We start from the raw sequence: 25,484 nt of genomic DNA, 5'->3' as shown, positions 1-25,484 counted from the left end.
TCTGGAAGCTTATAAGAAATCCCGCTATGCCCTACGACGAACCATCAAACAGGCAAAGCGCCAATACAGGACTAAGATCGAATTGTACTTCACCTTCTCCGACGCTCATCAGATGTGGCAGGGCTTGCAATCTATTAGAACTACAAAGGGAAGCACAGCCGAGAGCTGCCCAGTGACACGAGCCTACCAGACGAGCTAAATAACTTCTATGTTTGCTTCAAGGCAAGTACCACTTCAACATGCATGAGAGCATCAGCTGTTCCGGACGACTGAGTGATCACGCTCTCCGCAGCCAATGTGAGTAAGACCTTCAAACAGGTCAACATTCACAAGGCCGCAGGGCCAGATGGATTACCAGGACGTGTACTCCGAGCATGCGCTGACCAACTGGCAAGTGTCTTCACTGACATTTTCAACCTCTCCCTGTCTGAGTCTGTAATACCAACATGTTTCAAGCAGACCACCATAGTCCCTGTGGCCAAAAACACTAAGGTTACCTGCCTAAATGATTACCGACCCGTAGCACTCACGTCTGTAGTCATGAAATGCTTTGATAGGCTGGTCATGGCTCACATCAACACCATTATCCCAGAAATCCCAGTGGTTCCCAAATTTATTATAGTCCCATACCCCTTCAAACATTCAACCTCCAGCTGCGTACCCCCTCTAGTGTAGTTATGAGATTGGGAGAAGCTATCTGGGCTGGTTAAAGCCAACTTCATGCACACAGCCATGCAATTCTTAAGTGGCTAGTAATACAAAAAAATATATATATAAAAAAAATATATATTTTTAAACAGGACAAATCTGAAGGGGCACGTGCCCCTGTGCTGCCTACGGGCATGACGCCTCTGAATAGAACAGGCTTGGAAGCTCTAACTATGGCAATTTGACTGGTAAACTCATGGGTCCACTTGCATTGGCTGCCTGGTATTGTAATGCAATAATTTCCATGGTTATTTGGAGTGTTCTATCAACATTCTACATGGTAATGTAGAATGTTCATTCAAATGATTCTATCTGATATGGCTCATGCAATGACATGTATTTTTTGTAATGTCAGTTGAGTTGACTCAACAAATCACAGCACAGATTGAAGGGTACGCTTCCTGCTTTTAATTCCTGGCATGGGTACACTCAAAATGGCTGCCAGTCCACCCATTATGCCATCATTGACATGAATGAAGACGTCCATTCTATTCATTCTATTTCTATGGTCAGGACCCCTGGGTCTTTTTTCTTTTTGCAGGGCTGTGCTTCGGAAACATGTTGTTACAGTCTCTTAATAGACATTTAAGTGTTGTCAGTCCCCATAAACCCCAGTGTGAAACCTCTGTAAGAGTGGAAACAGAACCATAAAATTGAAGGCAAAAGGATGAACATAAAGTCTGCATCCCAAATGGGCCCTGGTCAAAAGTTGTACACTATGCAGTGAAGAGGGTGGCATTTGATGCGCAGGCAACGTCCCTTAATCCCCCCTCACAACCAAAGCTGGAAAATACACTTTCTCCCTTTTAAAACAAAAATAGTTTTTCAGTGGTGATGCAATAGCATGCAGAAGAAAAAAGTGAATGTTTTAAAACAATCATAACATGGATAAAGAAATCTTCAAGGTTTATAATGTGGTTTAACAACATAGGCTACTAAGTATCTCATCCTGTTTCTCTTACATTATCAAATGTGGGGAATTGAAAGCAGAAACTTACAGAATGTTATTCCAATTTTCTGAACATTGAATGTAAATGCTGGGTGCTAAAGATGTTATTTCTAACTAATTTCCTCTCTTTATACCTTTATTTAACTAGGCAAGTCAGTTAAGAACAAATACTTATTTACAATGACGGCCTAGACCGGCCAAACCCGGACGACTCTAGGCCAATTGTGCACCGCCCTACGGGACTCCCAATCACGGCCGGTTGTGATATAGCCTGGATTCGAACCAGGGTGTCTGTAGTGACGACTCACGTACTGAGATACAGTGCCTAAAACCGTTGTGCCCCTTGGGAGCCCCATAGGGCGGTGCACAAGATCCCACTCTCCACAAAATAATCCAAACAGAATGTCCCTGAGAGAAAAGTTTTTGGGGTTTTATAGCATACGTATTACAACCATCCTATGTTTGCTTATGTCACAATGTTTAACATTGTGGAAGAAAAACTATACTAGACCAATTCTCATAAATCTAATATGCGTCATCCAGAAGTTTTGTATGTATACAACAATAATGCTAAATAGTGATTTGAGGAGGGTTAACATTTTTATATAAGCATACATTCTATACTTGAAAACACAGTGACTTAGTTGAGAGACACTTACCTTGGTACCCATCGTCATCGATGTCTCCGATTGCAGTGATGCACTCTCCAAAGTGTGCATTGTAGGCTTCGTCTCCATTTAAGAGTTCAGCCTGCTCCATCACCCCCTGCAAGTAGAGTCAAACGGGAATGGTTATGACGTGACACAACCCATTACTTTAAAGGGGAAGGGTTATGACGTGACACAACCCTTTACTTTAAAGGAAAATGGTTATAACGTGACACAAGACATTACAGAGGAATGTTTAGGATGTGACACAACCTATTACATTAATGGGGAATAGCTATGACGTGACACAACCCATTACAGGGGAAGGGTTATTGTGTAACACAACCCATAACTTTAAAGGGGAATGGTTATTGTGTGATATAGCCATTACTATAAAAGGGGAGCAGTTACGGCATGACACAACCCTTTACTTTAAAGTAGAATGGTTATAACTTACTACTAACTAAAATACATCCTGCTTTTTACTATAACAGTTGAGGAACTGTCTCTATCGGCTATAGATGGCTGCTTTCCCCTTCCTTTAGTTACTTGACTTTCATGAACAACTCAAACACACAGTAACAACCTCCAAGACGAGCTAGTTATAAGATCCTAATGATAACTCATAAATAGAACAGGATCAAACACTCTATATGGAGGTCATAATATACACTCAACTCATCCACCCCGACCAACCACCATACTTTCATGTTTGCCTTTAGTAACCATCTGTATTATGTAACCATACCAAACGTGACATATCACACTAAATTGAGTGGATTTACGTTTACATCTAGTCTATGAGACCAGGCTGTATAGGCAGCCATGTTTCTATATGGTGGGTTATATACAGGCTGACTGGAGGGCTAGAATATACTGTACATCTCCAATGTTTTTCACAAATCTCATTTAGAGAATTCCTAGTTGGAGGATTCTCTACCTGGTCACTCCCTTCCGAATGTCCTACAACTTCTGGAAGATCTGGGACATTTCAGAAAGTTCACATCATTTTCCAACTCTATTCCCATCCAACCCAGATCCCACTCACATTGCCCTTGCTGAGGTAGACAGAGACCTGTCCCTCGTCCCGTAGCGTGCTGTGCATGGGCGCTCCAACCAGCAGGTCCGACAGGCCATCCCGGTTCAGGTCAACTGCACACAATGAGGAGCCAAAGTAAGAGCCCATCTGGAAAATAACCAAGCACAGCCACAGAGCCACACAGACAGGTAGCATTGGGTCAGTGAAAATACATAACGCTGTGTTCACCTTGTGTATAATGTATAGAGATATACATGTATTCTATTCTATTCACACAATTTGGAGCCAAGGTAAGAGCACATCTGGAAAATAACCAAGCACAGCCAGAGGCGTCTGTGTGCACACCACTACAGCCACAGAGCCACACAGACAGGCACACCACTACAGCCACAGAGCCACACACACCACTAGTCAGATCAGTCTTTTCATCAAAACATGATTATTGATGTTGATCGAGTGTAATGTATTTGTCATGTGAATTGTGTGTGTGTATTTAAGTGTATATTTATTGTCTTAATTATTAGCCACAACTGAAGGTCCATCTAGGAAAAATATTATATCCTATTCTGTCCTATTCTATTATTTTCATTCTGTTCTATCTTCTAATATTTATATTCTATTCTAATCTACTCATTGCCAATGAGGACTGCTTTTTCGATTGCCCTCAAGATAGACAGACACTTCCTTTTTATTTTCATCATTCTCTCCCTCCACAATCTGACTGGATTCATTTTCCCTTTCATATCTCTACCAATATTAAATGACTATTTACAAAACATAGGGTCTTAATCTACAAAGATTGAGTTATTATTTACTCTTAAAACTATGTGAATTGCCCTCCCTAGCTGTCTGGTTCGTGGTCAGACTAGGGATGTGTCCCAAATGGCACCCCTTTCTCTATATAGTGTACTATTTTTGACCAGAGCCCAATGGGTGCAATTTGGGATGCAAGCCTAGAGCGCTCTAAACACTTTACATAAACCACATAAACAGTGTGGTGCTTCTGAGAAAACCATTAACTAACAGTCTGCCATGCTTCACCTGCACCAGCTACAGTATGTGTACTCTACTACACATGGGGCATGGTTTCCCAGACCCTGATTAAGTCTAGAGACTCTCCATTGAGCATGATCACTCAAGTGTAGGCCTATGTCATTTCTGATAACAAAGAATACTAACAGATGGTAGAAGTGAACAGTGATCACCACTGACACACTAAAGAAACAACATGTCACTGTCATGTAGTAATGGTTAAACAGCATAGTAGATCGCTGTGGTCCATATTTCAGACACATACCATTTTCCCTGAGGCTTGAAAGATCTTCACCAAAGACCCACCATCTATTCTGAAAATGTAAACCTGGAGGGAAAGGAGGATACAGTGTTAAAATACAGTGTTAACAAATCAATGTTAAAATATTCAATACAAAGATATGATACTCCTCCTAAATCAACCAATCAAATCCTGTACATACTTTTCCTCCTCCACTGTGTTGTGGAGCTCCTGCAGCCACATCTATGAAGTTAGGAGAGGAGAAGTGTCCAGCAGTCACAGCATAGCCTAGAGAGAAACAGTCAGACTTTTCATGAAATAGTGGTTAGTCACAGCACAGCCTAGAGAGAAAGACAGAAACAGTCAGACTTTACATTGAATAGTGGTTAGTCACAGCATAGCCCAGAGAGACAGACAGAATCAGTCAGAGTTGTCAATACAATCAAATAAATGAGGTACAGGTAGTCAACTATTTTACTCGTGCTCTTAGAGGGTCTACACCAGGTTAGTGTAGTGTAAAGTGTACTGTCATTTAAAAAGGGCTTTGTGAATACATTTGATTGATGATTTATAAATTGATTGGGCTATTTATTTATTTATTGATTCATTAATCAACTGATTGAAAGACCGACTGACATACAGATTGATCGATTGCATAAGTGATTAATCGATTAAATCAATCAAAGGAAACATACCTAGATAGCTGTATCTGTGTGAGTCGACTTCTTCTTTGTTTGGGTTGTAGAAGGTGCTGGAGGTCAGGTTGTAGACCTTGACTGTTCCTGTCCAGTAGTATGATCCTGGAGCTCCCATCACCACCAGCTCCTGAAATTGACCACACACCATGCATCTTGCAACATTAGGCTGTGTTTACACAGCCACCCTAAGAACCCAAATCTGAATTTCTTTCTATATCGCCAATCTTTTTTTCCTGACTGTCCACACATAGTTTTACATGTGACCCATATCAGATTTGAGCATTCACACTGATGTAGCCTCTGAAGTAGCACACAGATGCAATGTTCATTTCCTGTCACTGTTCCTTTAAATTTTGGAGTGGTTGTAATGATAACGGTCATTACAACCAGTATTTTATTAGGTGACTTTCACTTTTACTTCAGCCATTTTCTATTAACGTATCTTAACTTTTACTCAAGTATGACAATTGGGTACTTTTTCCACCATTGCCGATAGGTATCAGATATGCAAATAATTGACAAAAGATTTGAATTGGACTGACTGTGTAAACACAGCCTTAGAGATTTATTAGCCTTCTGACTCAGCAAAATAATACATATACCCAGGGGTGAAAGTAGATCAAATGTATTCCCAGTACGCATAACTGCGGGAAGTAGGGGTGCTGAGGATGGTGCAGCACCCCCTGAAAAATCATAATTAAAAAATATATTAATACAACATATATTTTTTTCTTCTCACAAAACTAGCGCAATGGGGCTTTACTAGTGTTAGCTGACCAATATACTGTAGACATCTGTAGTGCAGGAAGATTTTATTTTTTTCAGCTTCGGCAAAAAAAGTTAGTTGTATAATTAAGAACAGTATCTTGCAAGATTCAATAGTTGGAATTGTAAGAGTTGTTGCCCTGTTGTTGCCCTGCCCTGTCCATTGTGCAAATATGTCATGTTATCAAGGCAAAGATAAAGAAGAATCTCAAATATAAAATATATTTTGATTTGTTTAACACTTTTTTGGTTACTACATGTTATTTCATAGTTTTAATGTCTTCACTATTATTCTACAATGTAGAAAATTGTAAAAATAAAGAAAAACCCTGGAATGAGTAGGTGTGTCCAAACTTTTGACTGGTACTGTATATCAAGTAATTTATATTCCACAAGTATTATCAGATGAACTGTTTTGTAGAGATAATTATCTGACTCCAGTTACAAATGCTGAAAAACACTTCAATACATTTAGTTGATTTATTTCCCCACAAAAATAATGCACTGTGCCTTTACCAATTCCGTATTAGCTGACCAATATAGATGTCTTCAGCAGCAGCAATATTTTTTTTTAGCACCCCCAAACTACTTCCCGTGGCTATGCCAGTACGGGACCGTCTAAGTGTGCCAACAGCTCCACCCCTCCCCCCCCTCTATTTCTGAAACTATCCGCCGCCATTGCCGCAACCCCTATTACCAGCCTGTTCAACCTCTCTTTCATATCGTCTGAGATCCCCAAGGACTGGAAAGCTGCCGCGGTCATCCCCCTCTTCAAAGGGGGAGACACACTGGACCCAAACTGTTACAGACCTACAGTGCCTTGCGAAAGTATTCGGCCCCCTTGAACTTTGCGACCTTTTGCCACATTTCAGGCTTCAAACATAAAGATATAAAACTGTATTTTTTTGTGAAGAATCAACAACAAGTGGGACACAATCATGAAGTGGAACGACATTTATTGGATATTTCAAACTTTTTTAACAAATCAAAAACTGAAAAATTGGGCGTGCAAAATTATTCAGCCCCCTTAAGTTAATACTTTGTAGCGCCACCTTTTGCTGCGATTACAGCTGTAAGTCGCTTGGGGTATGTCTCTATCAGTTTTGCACATCGAGAGACTGAAATTATTCCCCATTCCTCCTTGCAAAACAGCTTGAGCTCAGTGAGGTTGGATGGAGAGCATTTGTGAACAGCAGTTTTCAGTTCTTTCCACAGATTCTCGATTGGATTCAGGTCTGGACTTTGACTTGGCCATTCTAACACCTGGATATGTTTATTTTTGAACCATTCCATTGTAGATTTTGCTTTATGTTTTGGATCATTGTCTTGTTGGAAGACAAATCTCCGTCCCAGTCTCAGGTCTTTTGCAGACTCCATCAGGTTTTCTTCCAGAATGGTCCTGTATTTGGCTCCATCCATCTGCCCATCAATTTTAACCATCTTCCCTGTCCCTGCTGAAGAAAAACAGGCCCAAACAATGATGCTGCCACCACCATGTTTGACAGTGGGGATGGTGTGTTCAGAGTGATGAGCTGTGTTGCTTTTACGCCAAACATAACGTTTTGCATTGTTGCCAAAAAGTTCAATTTTGGTTTCATCTGACCAGAGCACCTTCTTCCACATGTTTGGTGTGTCTCCCAGGTGGCTTGTAGCAAACTTTAAACAACACTTTTTATGGATATCTCTAAGAAATGGCTTTCTTCTTGCCACTCTTCCATAAAGGCCAGATTTGTGCAATATACGACTGATTGTTGTCCTATGGACAGAGTCTCCCACCTCAGCTGTAGATCTCTGCAGTTCATCCAGAGTGATCATGGGCCTCTTGGCTGCATCTCTGATCAGTCTTATCCTTGTATGAGCTGAAAGTTTAGACGGACGGCCAGGTCTTGGTAGATTTGCAGTGGTCTGATACTCCTTCCATTTCAATATTATCACTTGCACAGTGCTCCTTGGGATGTTTAAAGCTTGGGAAATCTTTTTGTATCCAAATCCGGCTTTAAACTTCTTCACAACAGTATCTCAGACCTGCCTGGTGTGTTCCTTGTTCTTCATGATGCTCTCTGCGCTTTTAACGGACCTCTGAGACTATCACAGTGCAGGTGCATTTAAACGGAGACTTGATTACACACAGGTGGATTGTATTTATCATCATTAGTCATTTAGGTCAACATTGGATCATTCAGAGATCCTCACTGAACTTCTGGAGAGAGTTTGCTGCACTGAAAGTAAAGGGGCTGAATAAAAAAAAAACACCTTTAAAATGTATTGCCTTTTAATGCGGCATAAACACAACCAGTCCTGATTAGAGGTCGACCGATTATGATTTTTCAACACCGATACCGATTATTGGAGGACCAAAAAAGGCCAATGCCGATTAATCAGACAATTTTTTTAAACATTTGTAATAATGACAATTACAACAATACTGAATTAACACTCATTTTAACATAATATAAAACATCAATAAAATCAATTTAGCCTCAAATAAATAATGAAACATGTTCAATTTGGTTTAAATCATGCTGGAGAAGAAAGTAATATGTGCCATGTAAAAAAGCTTAAGTTCGTTTAAGTTCCTTGCTCAGAACATGAGAACATATGAAAATTGGTGGTTCCTTTTAACATGAGACTTCAATATTTCAAGGTAAGAGGTTTTAGGTTGTAGTTAGGACTATAGGGCTATTTCTCAATATACCATTTGTATTTCATATACATTTGACTATTGGATGTTCTTATAGGCACTATAGTATTGCCAGTGTAACAGTATAGCTTCCGTCCCCCTCCTCACCCCTACCTGGACTCGAGCCAGGTACACATCGACAACAGCCACACTCGAAGCATCGTTACCCATCGCTCCACAAAAGCAGCGGCCCTTGCAATGGGGAATAACTACTCCAAATCTAAAAGCGAGTGACGTTTGAAACAGTATTAGCGCACACCCAGCTAACTAGCTAGCCATTTCACATTGGTTACACCAGCTATTAGGCTGAGAGGCTTGAAGTCATAAACAGCACTGTGCTTGCAAAGAGCTGCTGGCAAAACGCACAAAAGTGCTGTTTGAATGAATGATTACGGGCCTGCTGCTGCTCAGTCAGACTGCTCTATCAAATCAGACTTAATTATAACAACAACACACAGAAATACGAGCCTTTGGTCATTAATATGATCAAATCCGGAAACTATCATTTCGAAAACAAAACTTTTATTATTTCAGTGAAAAATGGAACCGTTTGGTATTTCATCTAACGGGTGGCATCCCTAAGTCTAAATATTCTTGTTACATTGCACAACCTTCAATGTATGTCATAATTACGTAAAATTCTGGCAAATTAGTTCGCAATGAGCCAGACAGCCTAAACTGTTGCATATACCATGACTCTGCGTGCAATGAACGCAAGTGAAATGGCACAATTTCACCTGATTAATATTGCCTGCTAAACTGGAATAGTAGTTATAACTAGTGATTATGATTGATTATTTTTTATAAGATACGTTTAATGCTAGCTAGCAATTTAGCTTGGCTTATACTGCATTCGTGTAACAGGCAGACTACTCATGGAGTGCAATGGTTAGAGCGTTGGACCAGTTAACTGTGCGTTGCAAGATTAGAACACCTGAGCTGACAAGGTGAAAATCTGTCGTTCTGCCCCTGAACAAGGCAGTTAACCCACAGTTCCTAGGCAGTCATTGAAAATAAGAATGTGTTCTTAACTGACTTGCCTAGTTAAATAAAAGGTATACATGTTTTTTATTTAAATAATCGGAAATCGGCGCCCAAAAATACCGATTTCCGATTGTTATGAAAACTTGAAATCGGCCCAACTTCATCGCCCATTCCGATTAATCGGTCGACCTCTAGTCCTGATATTTTCATCTGATTGTCAAACAATCACTTGAAAAGGCTCCTTTAAGCCTGGCTGCCTGCGCATGTTTGTCCACTCTAAAATCATTCCTGCATCCATACAGTGCACTGTGCACCATTCATTTGATGAAGGGAAAGAGACATCTGTTAGAAAACACCAAAAAGTATAATGATTGACATTCTGCGATTTTCAAATAGGACTTTTGACCTGTATTGATCCGTCTACTACTGTGTGTGTGCGTTTCGGCCACTTATCTCTGCCTTGGCAAAATGTCACTGTTATTTTCGAACCACACCACATTTTGGAGCGTACTTCCTCAGGTTTCAAGTCCATTTGCTCATTTGTAATTACACTGACATGCGGTAATGATAAATAATAGTGAAATGACCTACAGCTTTCTTGGGATCTTTGTTTTAATTATTGTGATTTAGGCTCATGTTCAGATGTTTCGGTGTACCCACACAATTTATTTTTCCAGTACTCCTGTGCTGTACTGGTTACTTTCACCCCTGCATATACCTACAACAGACAGAGCAAATTAAAAACAAATAAGCAAACAACAAAAATATCAGGTAAGGGACTCCTAATTTACCACCAGTCTCTCACAGTCAACCTAACGAAAGTTACAAAACATCAAAAAGTCTAACGGAATGACAAGAAATTATCCAGTCAGGAAGTAAAGATACAAACATCTGGAGTTGATTGGTCAGTCAGTCCATGATTTGATGGTCACCCTAAATTCTAGAATGTCAGATACATCCCGCTTTCACTAGATTCTAGAATGTCAGATACATCCCGCTTTCACTAGATTCTAGAATGTGAGATGCGTCCTGCTGTCACTTCATTTTTAGAATTGGCTGTTCCACTGGATGTCAGAAGGTGAATTCACCAATTTGTAAGTCGCTCTGGATAAGAGCGTCTGCTAAATGATTTAAATGTAAAATGTAAATGTAGAATGTCAGAATGTTGTCCTCCTGCTGTCACACATCTGTGAAACACTAGAATACTAAGACATTAGCTACAATTCAGAGACAAAGGTTAAGAACAACAGCTGTCTATTATATCTAACATTCCTCAGATCCTGACATTCTGTACTGAAACGCTGTCCAAGAGTCTGACAGCTCTTCGCTTGTCTGTGTATGGACAGTCTGTGGTGGAAAAAATGTGTTGTTCCTTTGCTCCTTTGTTCAGACGACTCCGTTGTTGAGTCCAACAACCCCCCGACCTTCTGGTAACACAACCTTGATATGCAACTCAGATGCTCATCGCTATTCCTATTCTTAAATAACTTATTTTCCCATTCCTTATAAATGTTCAGCCGTGCACTATGCAAAGGTCTCATACAATGTTGATTCCACACAGCCTGGAATCCAAACTGAATAATTTCTCATCTAGACAGTCCAAGTGTCTGTCTATTGGTGTAGTTCCAGACTAAACCTGTGAAGTGAAACAATAATGAAACTGAGTGATATTCAGGTTGGAGCCAGGCTAAGATTCCCCACAGGCTGCAGTTTTGGATTCCAGGCTAGATACCACACAGTACGGGGTGCAGAGTGAAATGATGGTCTGTGGTCTGAACTGATTTGATGGTAACTTGAAACAATTTTTTAGATTTATAAATTGCACAACTTTATTTTTTCATTCCTTTTGAAGGTTAACTAGGCAAAGTTCTTATATGATCTGGAGCCACGGTAGAATTAAATAATGGTCTGAACTGATTTGACAGATGGACTTGGGTTCTGGATACTACTGCTGTTAGGTGATGCTCCTCAAATAGGAAGACTTCTCTTGGCATATAGACAGCTCAGCAATTTGAAAGACAGACCTGGTTTTGGGCTTGGAACTGCTACTCTCTGTCAAGTAAGATAATGGTGGTGGTGTTGGTGCTGTTATGTTCCAGGGCCTGATCAGAGTAGAACAGAACACTGCTCTTCTCTGGGCACACAGACAGAGACATTCAGACAGCTCAGCAAATAACTCAATAAGTCAAATTACTGATTACACTTTAATGGACTGGCACAACTTTAAACGGTGCACTACCTCTTTGATATGTCCTTATTTCATCTCATCAAAAGCACAGACTAAGTACAAAGAGAATGGCTGTGTACCAAATGGCACCCTATCCCCTATATAGTGCACACATTTTGACCAGAGAGCTATGGGGCTCCCGAGTGGCGCAACAGTCTAAGGCACTCACTAAAGACCCTGGTTCGATTCCAGGATGTATCACAACCGGCCGTGATTGGGAGTCGCATAGGGCGGCGAACAATTGGCCCAGTGTCGTCCGGGTTAGGCCGTCATTGTAAATAAGAATTTGTTCTTAACTGACTTGTGCGTTTCCGCTGTGAAAGCAAAATAAATCTTTATTTCCTTCTGACACTCTGACAAGGCTTACAGTGTATCAGAGAGGTCAAGTCAGGTTAACACAGCCCCTCTTAGTAGCCTATGGAAACAGGAATGAGTAAGGAGACTAACATGGCTTTGGAAGATTTCTTTGTCTGTCATCAAAATTGCTAAAATGTTTTTAAAAACAATTCTAATAAATGCCTCAGTTAGACAATGGATGAAGGCACTCCAAAACCATCAGCTATTGACTGAATTATAGCACATAAAACATTTTACTGCCACGGACAAATAATTAATGGAGTTTAGGTGGGAATTCAAGTATTCAATATACAGTACCAGTCAAAAGTTTGGACACACCTACTTGCTTGGACCAAGATTGACTGACCTTCATGTCTTAAAGTAGGAATGGACTGTCATTTCCTCTTTGCTTATTTGAGCTGTTTTTGCCATAAAATGGATTTGGTCTTTTACCAAATAGGGCTATCTTCTGTATACCGCCCTACCTTGTCACAGCACAACTGATTGGCTCAAACACATTAAGAAGGAAAGAAATTCCACAAATTAACTTTTAACAAGGCACACCTGTTAATTGAGATGCATCCAGGTGACTACCTCATAAAGCTGGTTGAGAGAATGCCAAGAGTGTGCAAAGCTGTCATCAAGGCAAAGGGTGGCTACTTTGAAGCATCTCAAATATAAAATATATTTGGATTTGTTTAACACTTCTTTGGTTACTACATGATTCCATATGTGTTATTTCATAGTTTTGATGTTTTCACTATTATTCTACAAAGTAGAAAATAGTAAAAATAAAGAAAAACCTTTGAATGAGTAGGCGTGCCCAAACTTTTGACTGGTACTGTAAATTGTAAAATGTCCCTTTTTTCCCCCTTAGAGTGCACTCAAATATACATTTTGTAATGGTATCAGGTATTTATTTTATATTTTGTGTTAAAATAAATACAATTATATGTGCCTAAATTGCACAAATAGAGTGCCTGCAGAAAGTACACACACCCCTTGACTTTTTTCAAAAAAATATATGTTACAAACTGGAATTAAAATGGATTTGTATTTTTTTTGATCTACACAAATACTCTGTATTGTGAAAGTGGAATAAACATTCTAAAAATGTTTCAAGATGAAAAAAAACAAACAAACGAATACACAGCCTTATTCTAAAAGGGATTAAATAAAAACAATTTCCTCTTCAATCTACACACAATACCCCATAATGACAAAGCAAAAACATGTTTTCAATATCACTCGAAATTGAGCTCAGGTGCATCCTGTTTCCATTGATCATCCTTGAGATGTTTCTACAACTTGATTGGAGTCCACCTGTGATAAATTACATTTATTGGACATGATTTTGAAAGGCACACACCTGTCTATATAAGGTCCCACAGTTGACAGTACATGTCAGAGCAACAACTAAGCCATGAGGTCGAAGAAATTGTCCGCAGAGCTCCGAGACAGGATTGTGTCGAGGCACAGATCTGGGGAAGTGTACCAAAACATTTCTGCAGCATTGAAGGTCACCAATAACACTGTGTCCTCCATCAGTCTTAAATGGAAGAAGTTTGGAACAACAAAGACTCTTCCTAGGGCTGGCCGCCCGGTCAAACTGAGCAATCGGTGAAGAAGGGCCTTGGTCAGGGAGGTAACCAAGAACCCAATGGTCATTCTGAAAGAGCTCCAGAGTTCCTCTGTGGAGATGGGAGAACCTTCCAGAAGGACAACCATCTCTGCAGCACTCTACCAATCAGTCCTTTATGGTAGAGTGGCTAGACAGAAGTCACTCCTCAGTAAAAGGCACATGACAGACCACTTGGAGTTTGCTAAAAGGCACCAACAGACTCTCAGACCATGAGAAGCAAGTGTCTCTGGTCCGATCAAACCAAGATTGAACTCTATGGCCTGAATGCCAAGCATCACGTCTGGAGGAAACCTGGCACCATCCCTACGGTGAGCCATGGTGGCAGCATCATGCTGTGGGGGTGTATTTCAGTGGCAGGGACTGGGAGACTAGTCAGGATTGAGGGAAAGATGAACGGAGAAAAGTACAGAGAGATTCTTGATGAAAACCTGCTTCAAAGCGCTCAGGACCTCAGACCGGGGTGAAGGTTCACCTTCCAACAGGACAACAACCCTTAGCACACAGCCAAGACAAAGCAGGAGTGGCTTCGGGACAAGTCTCTGAATGTCCTTGAGTGGCCCAGCCAGAGCCTGGACTTGAACCCGATGGAACATCTCTGGAGAGACCTGAAAGTAGCTGTGCAGTGACGCTCCCAATCCAACCTGACAGAGCTTGAGAAGATCTGCAGAGAAGAATGGGAGAAACTCCCCAATTACAGATGTGCCAAGCTCGTAGCGCCATAACCAAGAAGACTCAAGGCTGTACTCGCTGGCAAAGGTGCTTCAACAAAGTTGAATAGGGCTGTAACAAAATGTGAAAAAATCAAGGGGTCTGAATACTTTCCTAATGCACTGTAAGTATTCAACCACCTGAGTCAATAAATGTTAGAATCACCTTCAGCAGCGATTAGAGTCTTTCTGGGTAAGTCTCTGAAAGCTCTGCACACTTGGCTTGTACAATATTTGCCCATTTTAAAACTCTTCAAGCTCTGTCAAGTTGGCTGTTGATCATTGCTAGGCAGCCATTTTCAAGTTTTGCCATAGATTTTCAAGCCGATTTAAGTCAAAACTGGAACTAGGCCAGTCAGGATCATTCAATGTTGTCTTGCTAAGCAACTCCAGTGGATATTTGGTATTGAGTTTTAGGTTATTGTCCTGTTGAAAGGTGAATTTGTCTCCCAGTGTCTGTTGGAAAGCAAACTGAAGCAAATTTTCCTTTAGGATTGTGCCATCCTTGAAAACAAGAAGATTGTTACTTAGTGAAGTGTTGTGTTGGATTTGACCCAAACATAATGCTTCGTATTCAGGACAAAAAGTGAATTCATTTGCCACATTTTTTGCAGTGTTACTTTAGTGCCTTATTGCAAACAGGATGCATGTTTTAGAATATTTTTATTCTGTACAGACTTCCTTATTTTCACTCTCTCATTTAGGTTAGTATTGTAGAATAACTCCAATGTTGTTGATCCATCCTCAGTTTTCTCCTATCACAGCAATTAAACTCCAACTGTTTAAAATCACCATTGGCCTCATGGTGAAATCCCTGAGCAGTTTCCTTCCTCTCCGGCAACGGAGTTAAAAAGGACGCCTGTGTCTTTGTAGTGACTGGGTGTATTGATACACCATCCAAAGTGTAATTAATAACTTCAACATACTCAAAGGGATATTCAGTGTCTCCTTTTCTTTTACCTATCTACCAATAAGTGCCCTTCTTTGTGAGGCATCGGAAAACCTCTGTGGTCTTTGTGTTTGAATCTGTGCTTGAAAGTCAATACTCGACTGAGGGACTTCACATATACAGTTGAAGTCGGAAGTTTACATACACTTAGGTTGGCGTCATTAAAACTAATTTTTCAACCACTCCACAAATTTCTTGTTAACAAACTATACATTTGGCAAGTCGGTTCGGACATCTACTTTGTGCATGACACAAGTAATTTTTCCAACAATTGTTTACAGACAGATTATTTCACTTATAAATCACTGTATCACAATTCCAATGGGTCAGAAGTTTACATACACTAAGTTGACTGTGCCTTTAAACAGCTTGGAAAATTCCAGAAAATGAAGTTATGGCTGTAGAAACTTCTGATAGGCTAATTGATATAATTTGAGTTAATTGGAGGTGTACCTGTGGATGTATTTCAAGGCCTGCCTTCACACTCAGTGCCTCTTTGCTTGACATAATGGGAAACTCAAAAGAAATCAGCCAAATCAGCCAAAAACAATTGTAGACCTCCACAAGTCTGGTTCATCCTTGGGAGCAATTTCCAAACACCTGAAGGTACCACGTTCATCTGTACAAACAATAGTGCGCAAGTATAAACACCATGGGACCACGCAGCCGTCACACCGCTCAGGAAGGAGATGCGTTCTGTCTCCTAGAGATGAACGCACTTTGGTGCGAAAATTGCAAATCAATCCCAGAACAACAGCAAAGGACCTTGTGAAGATGGAGGAAACAGGTACAAAAGTATCTATATCCACAGTAAAACGCATTCTATATAGACACAACCTGAAAGGCCGCTCAGCAAGGAAGAAGCCACTGCTCCAAAACCACCATTAAAAAAGCCAGACTACGGTTTGCAACTGCACATAGGGACATAGATCGTACTTTTTGGAGAAATGTCCTCTGGTCTGATGAAACAAAAATAGAACTGTTTGGCCATAAGGACCATAGTTACGTTTGGAGGAAAAAGGGGGAGGCTTGCAAGCCGAAGAACCCCATCCCAACCGTGAAGCACGGGGGTGGCAGCATCATGTTGTGGGGGTGCTTTGCTGCAGGAGGGACTGGCACACTTCAGAAAATGGTGGCATCATGATGATGGCGTCATGAGGATGGATAATTATGTGAGTATATTGAAGCAACATCTCAAGACAACAGTCAGGAAGTTAAAGTTTGGTCTCTAATGGGTCTTCCAAATGGACAATGACTCCTAGCATATGTCCAAAGTTGTGGCAAAATGGCTTAAGGACAACAAAGTCAAGGTATTGGAGTGGCCATCACAAACAACTGATCTCAATCCCATAGAAAATGTGTGGGCAGAACTGAAAAAGTGTGTGCGAGCAAGGAGGCCTACAAACCTGACTCAGTTACACTAGCTCTGTCAGGAGGAATGGGCCAAAATTCACACAACTTATTGTGGGAAGCTTGTGGAAGGCTACCTGAAATGTTTGACCCAAGTTAAACAATTTAAAGGTAATGCTACCAAATACTAATTGAGTGTATGTACACTACTAACCCACTGGGAATGTGATGAAAGAAATACAAGCTGAAATAAATCACTCTCTCTACTATTATTCTGACATTTGACATACTTAAAATAAAGTGGCGATCCTAACTGACCTAAGACAAGGAAATTTATTGTCAGGAATTGTGAAAAACTGAGTTTAAATGTAGTTGGCTAAGGTGTATGTAAACTTCCAACTTCAACTGTATGTGTAGGGCACAGAGATGAGGTAGTCATTCAAAAATCATGTTAAACACTATTACTCCACACAGAGTGAGTCCATGCAACTTTTTATTTGACTTGCATATATGAATGAACTTAAAGGCGTAGAACAGGGCTGCAACCACAAAACCTTCCTCTGTCTGCCTGCACTCACCTGTGCGGTCTAGACTGCCTCATTGGAGGTCTGTTAAGTCAGCCTTCCGCACCTCTCTGATTCAGAGGGGTCGGGTTAAATACGGAAGACACATTTCAGTTGAATGCATTCAGTTGTACAACTAGGTATCCCCCTTTCCCTTTCATTAATTACTGTTGTTGTCATGTTCTATTGCATAATTCAACTTGTGTGTCAATAGCAGGATACCGTCAGGTAAAAAATCAACGCACTTGGATCTAGATTACATATTTCTATAAATACTTTACGTTGTTTGCTAGATCAGAAATAATACCACTATAAACCCAGTGTTCAGTTTCCGAAGTTGCTTTTATTTCAGCGCATTTCATTTGTAAACATTTCAGCTGTGTCAAATGATTACTTGTTTAAATTCCACAAAATAAAGTTATCTTTCTTCTCTTACTTGTGATGTAAGTGTCGAGATTTTAAATTCTCGAGCTTTAATGCTCTCATAGCCAATTTATTCCATTGAGCCCATTTCAGCCATTACCGTGGTCTGTTTGACAGGTCATTACAGACATTTCCACGGTCATAACGTTAACGAGAAAAAACGACAGGCACGGACAAGAGTAGAAAAGAGTCGCAGGAGTAAAATGAAAGCATTCAATCCTGCGAGATTTCAGTGACAATTGGATTTTTCACACCTCAAACCCAGGACATAGATGGCTGAAAAAGACAGATTCTCAAGTGGACGGGGCATGCGCGTTGCTAAAAACACTATGACTGTCGTCTGTGTGTTTGTTTGTGTTTGTGGTGAGCGTGTGTGTCCGGGGTGTCTGTGTCCAGTGTGTGAGTGTGCATGTGTATTCGAGCATTAAAACATATCCCGGACTGAAAGAGCAACTTCCAAACAGTATGACGGAACTAACAGAGACAGAAGCAGTATCACATGCATTAGAAGAAGAGAAAAGTAGAACATGGAGAATGCACTGCTACTGACCTCAGTAAAAACGCCCGCTATCCCCGCTTGGCACGAGCCGTGCTCTTCCCCATACTTCTGCTTATAGTCTGCAAAGAAAAAACAAACCACAAATGATTTCGCTTTGTGTCTTAGCCAGCACTTTCACTCCTCTTATTTCTGTATTCCATATGGACCTAGTCAAAGTCTTCAGCGCCAGCCAAGTAGGAATCTGGAATCAGGAGGAAGAAAGTTAGGTATTGTTACAAATGTCACCCTATTCCCTATATAGTGCACTACTTTTGACCAGAGCCCTATGGGATTCACTATGGGCCCTGGTCAAAGGTATTGCACTATGTAGGGGATAGGGTGACATTTAGGAAGCAGAGTTACAAACTACAGAGTAAGGCAACATTCAACATAAACTCACACTTGGGGGGACACTACCTCTCGAGTTACAGAACAATATTGGGCTTGGATCTCTCTGAATCACAGGGTACACATGGCCCCATCTGAGGCCTAGCTGAAGTGTGTGTGTGTGTGTGTGTGTGTGTGTGTGTGTGTGTGTGTGTGTGTGTGTGTGTGTGTGTGTGTGTGTGTGTGTGTGTGTGTGTGTGTGTGTGTGTGTGTGCATGCCTGGCTGCAGTGGCTCCGTGAGATTGGAAGCAATGGCAGACAGGAAAAAATTAAAGAAAATCTAAACCTGCGAGTCCAATCAAGACGTAAAGGCCTGCCTTCATTTGAAAAAGAAACTCACTTGGCTGAATCAAAACAAATAATGTAATGACATCCTGGCTGTGGTCAAAAGTAGTGTACTATGTAGGGAATAGGGTGCCATTTAGGACGCATACCATGACACTTGTATAGAACATTCTAGGGAAATGACCCGTTACCGAATCAATGTGTGAGGGCCAGGTTAGTCGAGGTAATGAGGTAATATGTACATGTAGGTAGGGGTAAAGAGAGTCTGGTCTTGATGGTGAAGCTGTAAAACTTTTTGAGGATCTGAGGACCATGCCAAATCTTTTCAGTCTCCTGAGGGGGAATAGGCTTTGTTGTACCCACTTCACGGCTTTCTTGGTGTGTTTGGACCATGATAGTTTGTTGGTGATGTGGACACGAAGGAACTTGAAGCTCTCAACCTGCTCCACTACAGCCCCATCGATGAGAATGGGGGTGTGCTCGGCCCACCTTTTCCTGTAGTCCACGATCATCTCCTTTGTCTTGATCACATTGAGGGAGAGGTTGTTGTCCTGGCACCACACTGCCAGGTCTCTGACTTCCTCCCTACAGGCTGTCTCATCGTTGTCGGTGATCCCCCACACGCAGCCCCTTGCAGAACCGCGCACAAGGGCCAGCGAGAACGGGTGTCACAATGGCGCAAACAAAGAGTTTCAGAGTAGGACAGTTGATCTGGGATCAGTTTTTCCTTTCAGATCATAGTGCATATGCCAGCAGCATATAGCCAGCAGCATACCACCCTGCATACCACTGCTGGATTGCTTCTGAAGCTAAGCAGGGTTGGTCCTGGTCAGTCCCTGAATGGGAGACCAGATGCTGCTGGAAGTGGTGTTGGAGGGCCAGTAGGAGGCACTCTTTCCTCTAGTGATTGGGGACACTGCCCTGTGTAGGGTGCCGTCTTTCGGATGGGATGTTAAACGGGTGTCCTGACTCTCTGAGGTCATTAAAGATCCCATGGCACTTATCGTAAGAGTAGGGGAGTTAACCCTGGTGTCCTGGCTAAATTCCCAATCTGGCCCTCAAACCATCACAGTCACCTAATAATCCCCAGTTTACATTTGGCTCATTCATCCCTGTAACTATTCCCCAAGTTGTTGCTGCAAATGAGAACGTGTTCTCAGTCAACTTACCTGGTAAAATAACGGATAAATAAATAAAACATGACTAGATGCATAAGGTGTGTGCGTGTAATATTTGATCCTTTAGCAGCATAATGAAGTGTGTGTGTGTCCTTGGAATCCGTAGGTGTTGCCTCCTGCCAGACTGAGAGCTCATATTTCTCTCTTAAGTTGGTTTGAGAGAGAGAGAGAGAGAGAGAGAGAGAGAGAGAGAGAGAGAGAGAGAGAGAGAGAGAAATAGTGAACACACTTCAAGGCTCAAAAAGTGCCAGCTAGCTTTTAAAGTCAGGATATCAGTCAGTGGTCTGGAGTGTGTGTGTGTGCAGTAAATCTATAACTCATTGTGAGAGCCGGAGAGAACGTGTGCCATGATAAACTACCTGCACTGTCTAACCCGGGGCCAAGGGTATACACAGCTTAAACACACACACAAGCCCTCTCCCCTCATCCTACTTATAAACTCAGTAAACTTTGGTAAAGTCTCTGTCTGTGTCTAAGTTGTGTACAGTGTGAGTCAATTTGGCTGATGGAAGAATTCCATTTATATTTTCATGCAGTAACCATGACCTTACTGTCTGTCTGTTCGTCTTCAGAATGAAGGCATCCGTGTATGCATAGTTTACCAGGAAGGAAATGATTCTACATTATTTGATCTAATCCATCATGAAGTGGATGTGAAGCAGTGTTTCTCAGCATGGTGTGCTATTACTTATAAGAGTAACTGGCCTATAAGCAGGGGTTACGTTGGAAGACTCAAAAGAAAATAGACGATCAATTGTTCATGAGGAGGTACTTCAGGCAGAGAAAAATCTAATTAGGTGTACAGTAATCCAAAAAGATTATTACTGTATCACATTACTGTACCTTCTTACCAAGGGATTAGGGCTTTGGTCCTGTCCTGTACAGTTGGTGTGTGTGTGTGTGTGTGTGTGTGTGTGTGTGTGTGTGTGTGTGTGTGTGTGTGTGTGTGTGTGTGTGTGTGTGTCTGTGTACTTCTGTACCTTCATAGCAGGGGATGAGGGCTTGGGTCCGGCCCTGTAGCGTAGGAGGGATGATGGAACAGTAACCATGGGGAAGGATGAGCTCAGAGTCATAGTAGACGTTCTTCCAACGGTGGGCACAGGCCTGCATCAAACACATGAGGTGAGGCATAGTCATAACAGAGAGACAGACACTGACAGACAGAGAGACATGGCATCTCACTCAAGTATGACTGGATCTGCTGGCCTCCTCTGAGAGATAACTGAGAATGGACAGACAGAAAGGGCGGAGAGACGGACAGATGGGCAGACAGAAATGACAGACAGAAGCACATGCACACACACACAACCACCCCCACACACATTAACCAATAATGTGCATTCCCAAACACTTGACATAATAGGTGTATTCTTCAATCTACCATCCTGATTCCTTAACTCAATAGTTCTTATGTAACTCGATATCCACAAAGCAGAAGGCAAGACCAACGCTGTATTATGTGAGCTGGAGACAGTGTGTCTGCGTCCCGAATAGCAGCCCTATGGGTCCTGGTCAAAAATAATGCACTATATAGGGAATTAGGGTGCCATTTGGGATTCAGCCACTGTCTCTGTGGCTGCCAAATTAACTGTTCTGAGAGAAGAAGGGGGATGAAAGCAAAGCCAACTGTGACCATAACGGCCCTGGTCTCATTGGTCTGTGGTGTGAATATCTGAACATCAGCTTAGGAACAATCCCTGCTTCCAAAACAGACATTTTATATGCGGTGGGACGAGATCCTAACTCCTAGTTAGACCTAACTCATAACATCTTCATATTAACATTTTAGTTGCTTCCCAGGCCCCCTTTCACACTATTGAACCAAACTGTGCTGACACTTATTTTCTGTCCAGTACCGTTCCAGCAACTATGGTGGATGTGTAACCAGGCCAGCTCAGTCTAGCGTGGTTCTGGTCAGCTAAAGAACATCTTGAAAAAGAAAAGGAGAGCTGCACACTCTGAGAGCTCAGATGCAATCATTTAATAACCAACATTTGGACAGCCAAGCTGTCTTCATCATGGTATAATGGCAAACACTGCGGGTTACTAATTTATATAGTTTGAAAAGATACACAGGTGCCTGGCCGTGCTGCTGCTACAGTTTAAACTGTTCTGCCTGCGGCTAAGGAACCCTGACATGTTCATCGGACGTGCTACCTGTCCCAGACCTGCTGTTTTCAACTCTCTAGAGACAGCAAGAGTGGTAGAGATACTCTGAATGATCGGCTATGAAAAGCCAACTGACATTTACTCCTGAGGTGCTGACCTGTTGCACCCTCGACAACCACTGCGATTATTATTATTTTACCCTGCTTGTCATCTATGACAATTTGAACATCTTGGCCATGTTCTGTTATAATCTCCACCCAGCACAGTCAGAAGAGGACTGGCCACCCCTCATAGCCTGGTTCCTCTCTAGGTTTCTTCCAAGGTTCTGGCCTTAGTTAATCATGGCCGACTGTGGCTTGATTTCATTGATCAATTTACAGATATAAAAAGAACATTACATACAATCACAGATACAATTTGGCTACATAGGCCTACAAACATTATTTACAATGGATAGCAAAAACACAATCACAAGAATGGGTTTAGATCAAAGTCTACATTGAGACCGAAGGGCGCAAGGGTCTTTAAATTAAAGATCCAGGCAGCCTCGTTTAAACATCCCCTGCCTCCAAAAAAGCAATTGTATATGTAGTGGGTCATAAGTTTACTCATCATAAGATGTTAATAATAACCTCTGAATTCCTATCATTTCTCATAACATATTCATACTGTAGTAACACACTGCGCTCGTCCTACACATTTCACAATATTGTGCTGGAGTTTTTCTTCTTTTCAGCATGGTTTCAGCAACTGATGCATAAGCACTAGGGATGTAACTATTCACAGATATGCATCTGTCCCTGTGCGTTGTTCAGCAGGACCACAAAAGTAGCATGCATCCGTCAGAAATCAATTCGTATTGCAGGTTCACTAAAATGTATTGCTCAAATGACTTTCTTTCTACCTTCTGAAAATACCGCTAATCTTTTGTGACAACTGCATCCTCTTCTTCAGTGTCTAACTAAGCATGTAATTATGTTGACAGTTGTTGATCTACAAGGCATTTTGAATGATGAACAACCCCAGGCAATATCATTAGTCTCGTCAAACTGCGCGCCTTGCGCAGATTCGCGCGCTGATCGCCTATTCCTGATCTGGCACTTCTATCTGAAGGTCACCTTCAGCGTTCAAATGTTTGTAAACGGGCTTGCGCAATATTAGGCTTTATTGGTTGAGTTACAACCAATGTAATTTACAGGGTTATACCCAGAATAGTTTCAAACTAAAATGTATAGTTCCTGTATCAGAGCCGATGTATCCAGATACCTATTGAATCGTCTTGAAAGGGAAAAATGCACATCTCTCGTAACTTGGCCAGCTCAGTTGATTAGTGTGAAAATCCCTTAACCAGTTCTACATATGCCATTTAGCATACGTTTTTTCCAAAAGCGACTTACAGTCATGTAGGAATAGATTTTAAGTATTGGTGGTCCTGAGAATCAAACCCACGATCTTGACATTGCAAGCACCATGCTTTACCAACTGAACAGGGTTCTCCACACCGCTCCTTAACTGAGTTCCTTTAGGAGTTCGGTATTGTACGGATTTCGCAAGACTAACCACTTAGCTAGATAGCACATTTATACAGTTAAGTTAATAGTTATAAGATATATAGCTGGCAAAATGTAGTTGTGAATTCCATACTTTAACCTGTTGCGTCGCGCAATCCCGGATCCGGGATTCTATTTATAGCCTCAAGCTCATTAGCATAACACAACGTTAACTATTCATGAAAATCGCAAATGAAATGAAATAAATATATTTGCTCTCAAGCTTAGACTTTTGTTAACAACACTGTCATCTCAGATTTTCAAAATATGCTTTTCAACCATAGCTAAACAAGCATTTGTGTAAGAGTATTGATTGCTAACATAGCTATAAGCCTAGAATTCAGCCAGCAACATTTTCACAAAAACAAGAAAATCATTCAAATAAAATCATTTACCTTTGAAGAACTTCAGATGTTTTCAATGAGGAGACTCTCAGATAGCAAATAAATGTGTATTATTTGTGTAGGACAAATCGCTCCGTTTTGTTCACGTTTGGCTATGAAAAAAACCTGTATACAGTTATAGCCTCAAGCTCATTAGCATAATGTGACGTTAACGATTTCTGAAAATCGCAAATAAAATGAAAATAATGCGCCTGCTCTCAAGCTTAGCCTTTTCTTAACAACACTGTCATCTCAGATTTTCAAAATATGCTTTTGAACCATAGCAATTCACTAATTAGTGTAAGAGTATGCTAAACTAGCTTAGCATTTTGAGTAGCATTTAGCACGCAACATTTTCACAAAAACCAGATAACCAAATAAATAAAATAATTTACCTTTGAAGAGCTTCGGATGTTTTCAATGAGGAGACTCTCAGTTACATAGCAAATGTTCAGTTTTTCCTGAAAGAATCTTTGTGTAGGAGAAATCGCTCCGTTTTGTACATCACATTTGGCTACCGAAACGAACCGAAAATTCAGTCACCAACAACGTCAAACTTTTTCCGAATGAACTCCATAATATCGACCGAAACATGGCAAATGTTGTTTGGAATCAATCCTCAAGGTGTTTTTTCACATATCTCTTCATTGATATATCGTTCGTGGAAGCCTGCTTTCTTCTCTGAATTCCATGGAAAAATACTTGCAGCTGAGGTTTGCGCACCAATTTCGGCGCAGGACACCGGGCGGACACCTGGTAAATGTGGTCTCTTATGGTCAATCTTCCAATGATATGCCTACAAATACGTCACAATGCTGCAGACACCTTGGGGAAACGACAGAAAGGGCAGGCTCATTCCTCTCGCATTCACAGCCATATAAGGAGACAATGGAAAACGGAGCCTCAAAAATCCTGCTGATTTCCTGGATGCCGTTTCATCTTGGTTTTGCCTGTAGCTCACGTTCTAGGGCACGCACAGAGAATATCTTTGCAGTTCTGGAAACGTCAGAGTGTTTTCTTTCCAAAGCTATCAATTATATGCATAGTCGAGCATCTTTTTGTGACAAAATATTGTGCTTAAAACGGGCACGTCTTTTTATCCAAAAATGATATA

General features: G+C 41.2%; 1 protein-coding gene across 1 annotated transcript in view; it reads right to left on the bottom strand.

Annotated features, from left to right (window-relative positions):
- The window catches only part of itga9 (integrin, alpha 9), a 144,086-nt gene that overhangs the window by 103,278 nt on the left and 15,324 nt on the right, over nt 1–25,484 (bottom strand). The window contains exons 4-10 of the mRNA XM_064950255.1: nt 21,309–21,432; nt 18,491–18,558; nt 5,312–5,441; nt 4,819–4,904; nt 4,641–4,703; nt 3,353–3,490; nt 2,317–2,422 (exon numbers count right to left, since the gene is read on the bottom strand). Coding sequence (XP_064806327.1) covers nt 2,317–2,422; nt 3,353–3,490; nt 4,641–4,703; nt 4,819–4,904; nt 5,312–5,441; nt 18,491–18,558; nt 21,309–21,432 — 715 coding nt within the window. The remainder of the gene's footprint in view (nt 1–2,316; nt 2,423–3,352; nt 3,491–4,640; nt 4,704–4,818; nt 4,905–5,311; nt 5,442–18,490; nt 18,559–21,308; nt 21,433–25,484) is intronic.

This window comes from Oncorhynchus masou, chromosome 31 (genome assembly GCF_036934945.1).
Source record: "Oncorhynchus masou masou isolate Uvic2021 chromosome 31, UVic_Omas_1.1, whole genome shotgun sequence".
NCBI classification, from domain to species: Eukaryota; Metazoa; Chordata; class Actinopteri; order Salmoniformes; family Salmonidae; genus Oncorhynchus; species Oncorhynchus masou.
The sequence above is the reverse complement of the archived record's forward strand: the minus strand, read 5'-3'. Positions and strand labels throughout refer to the sequence as shown.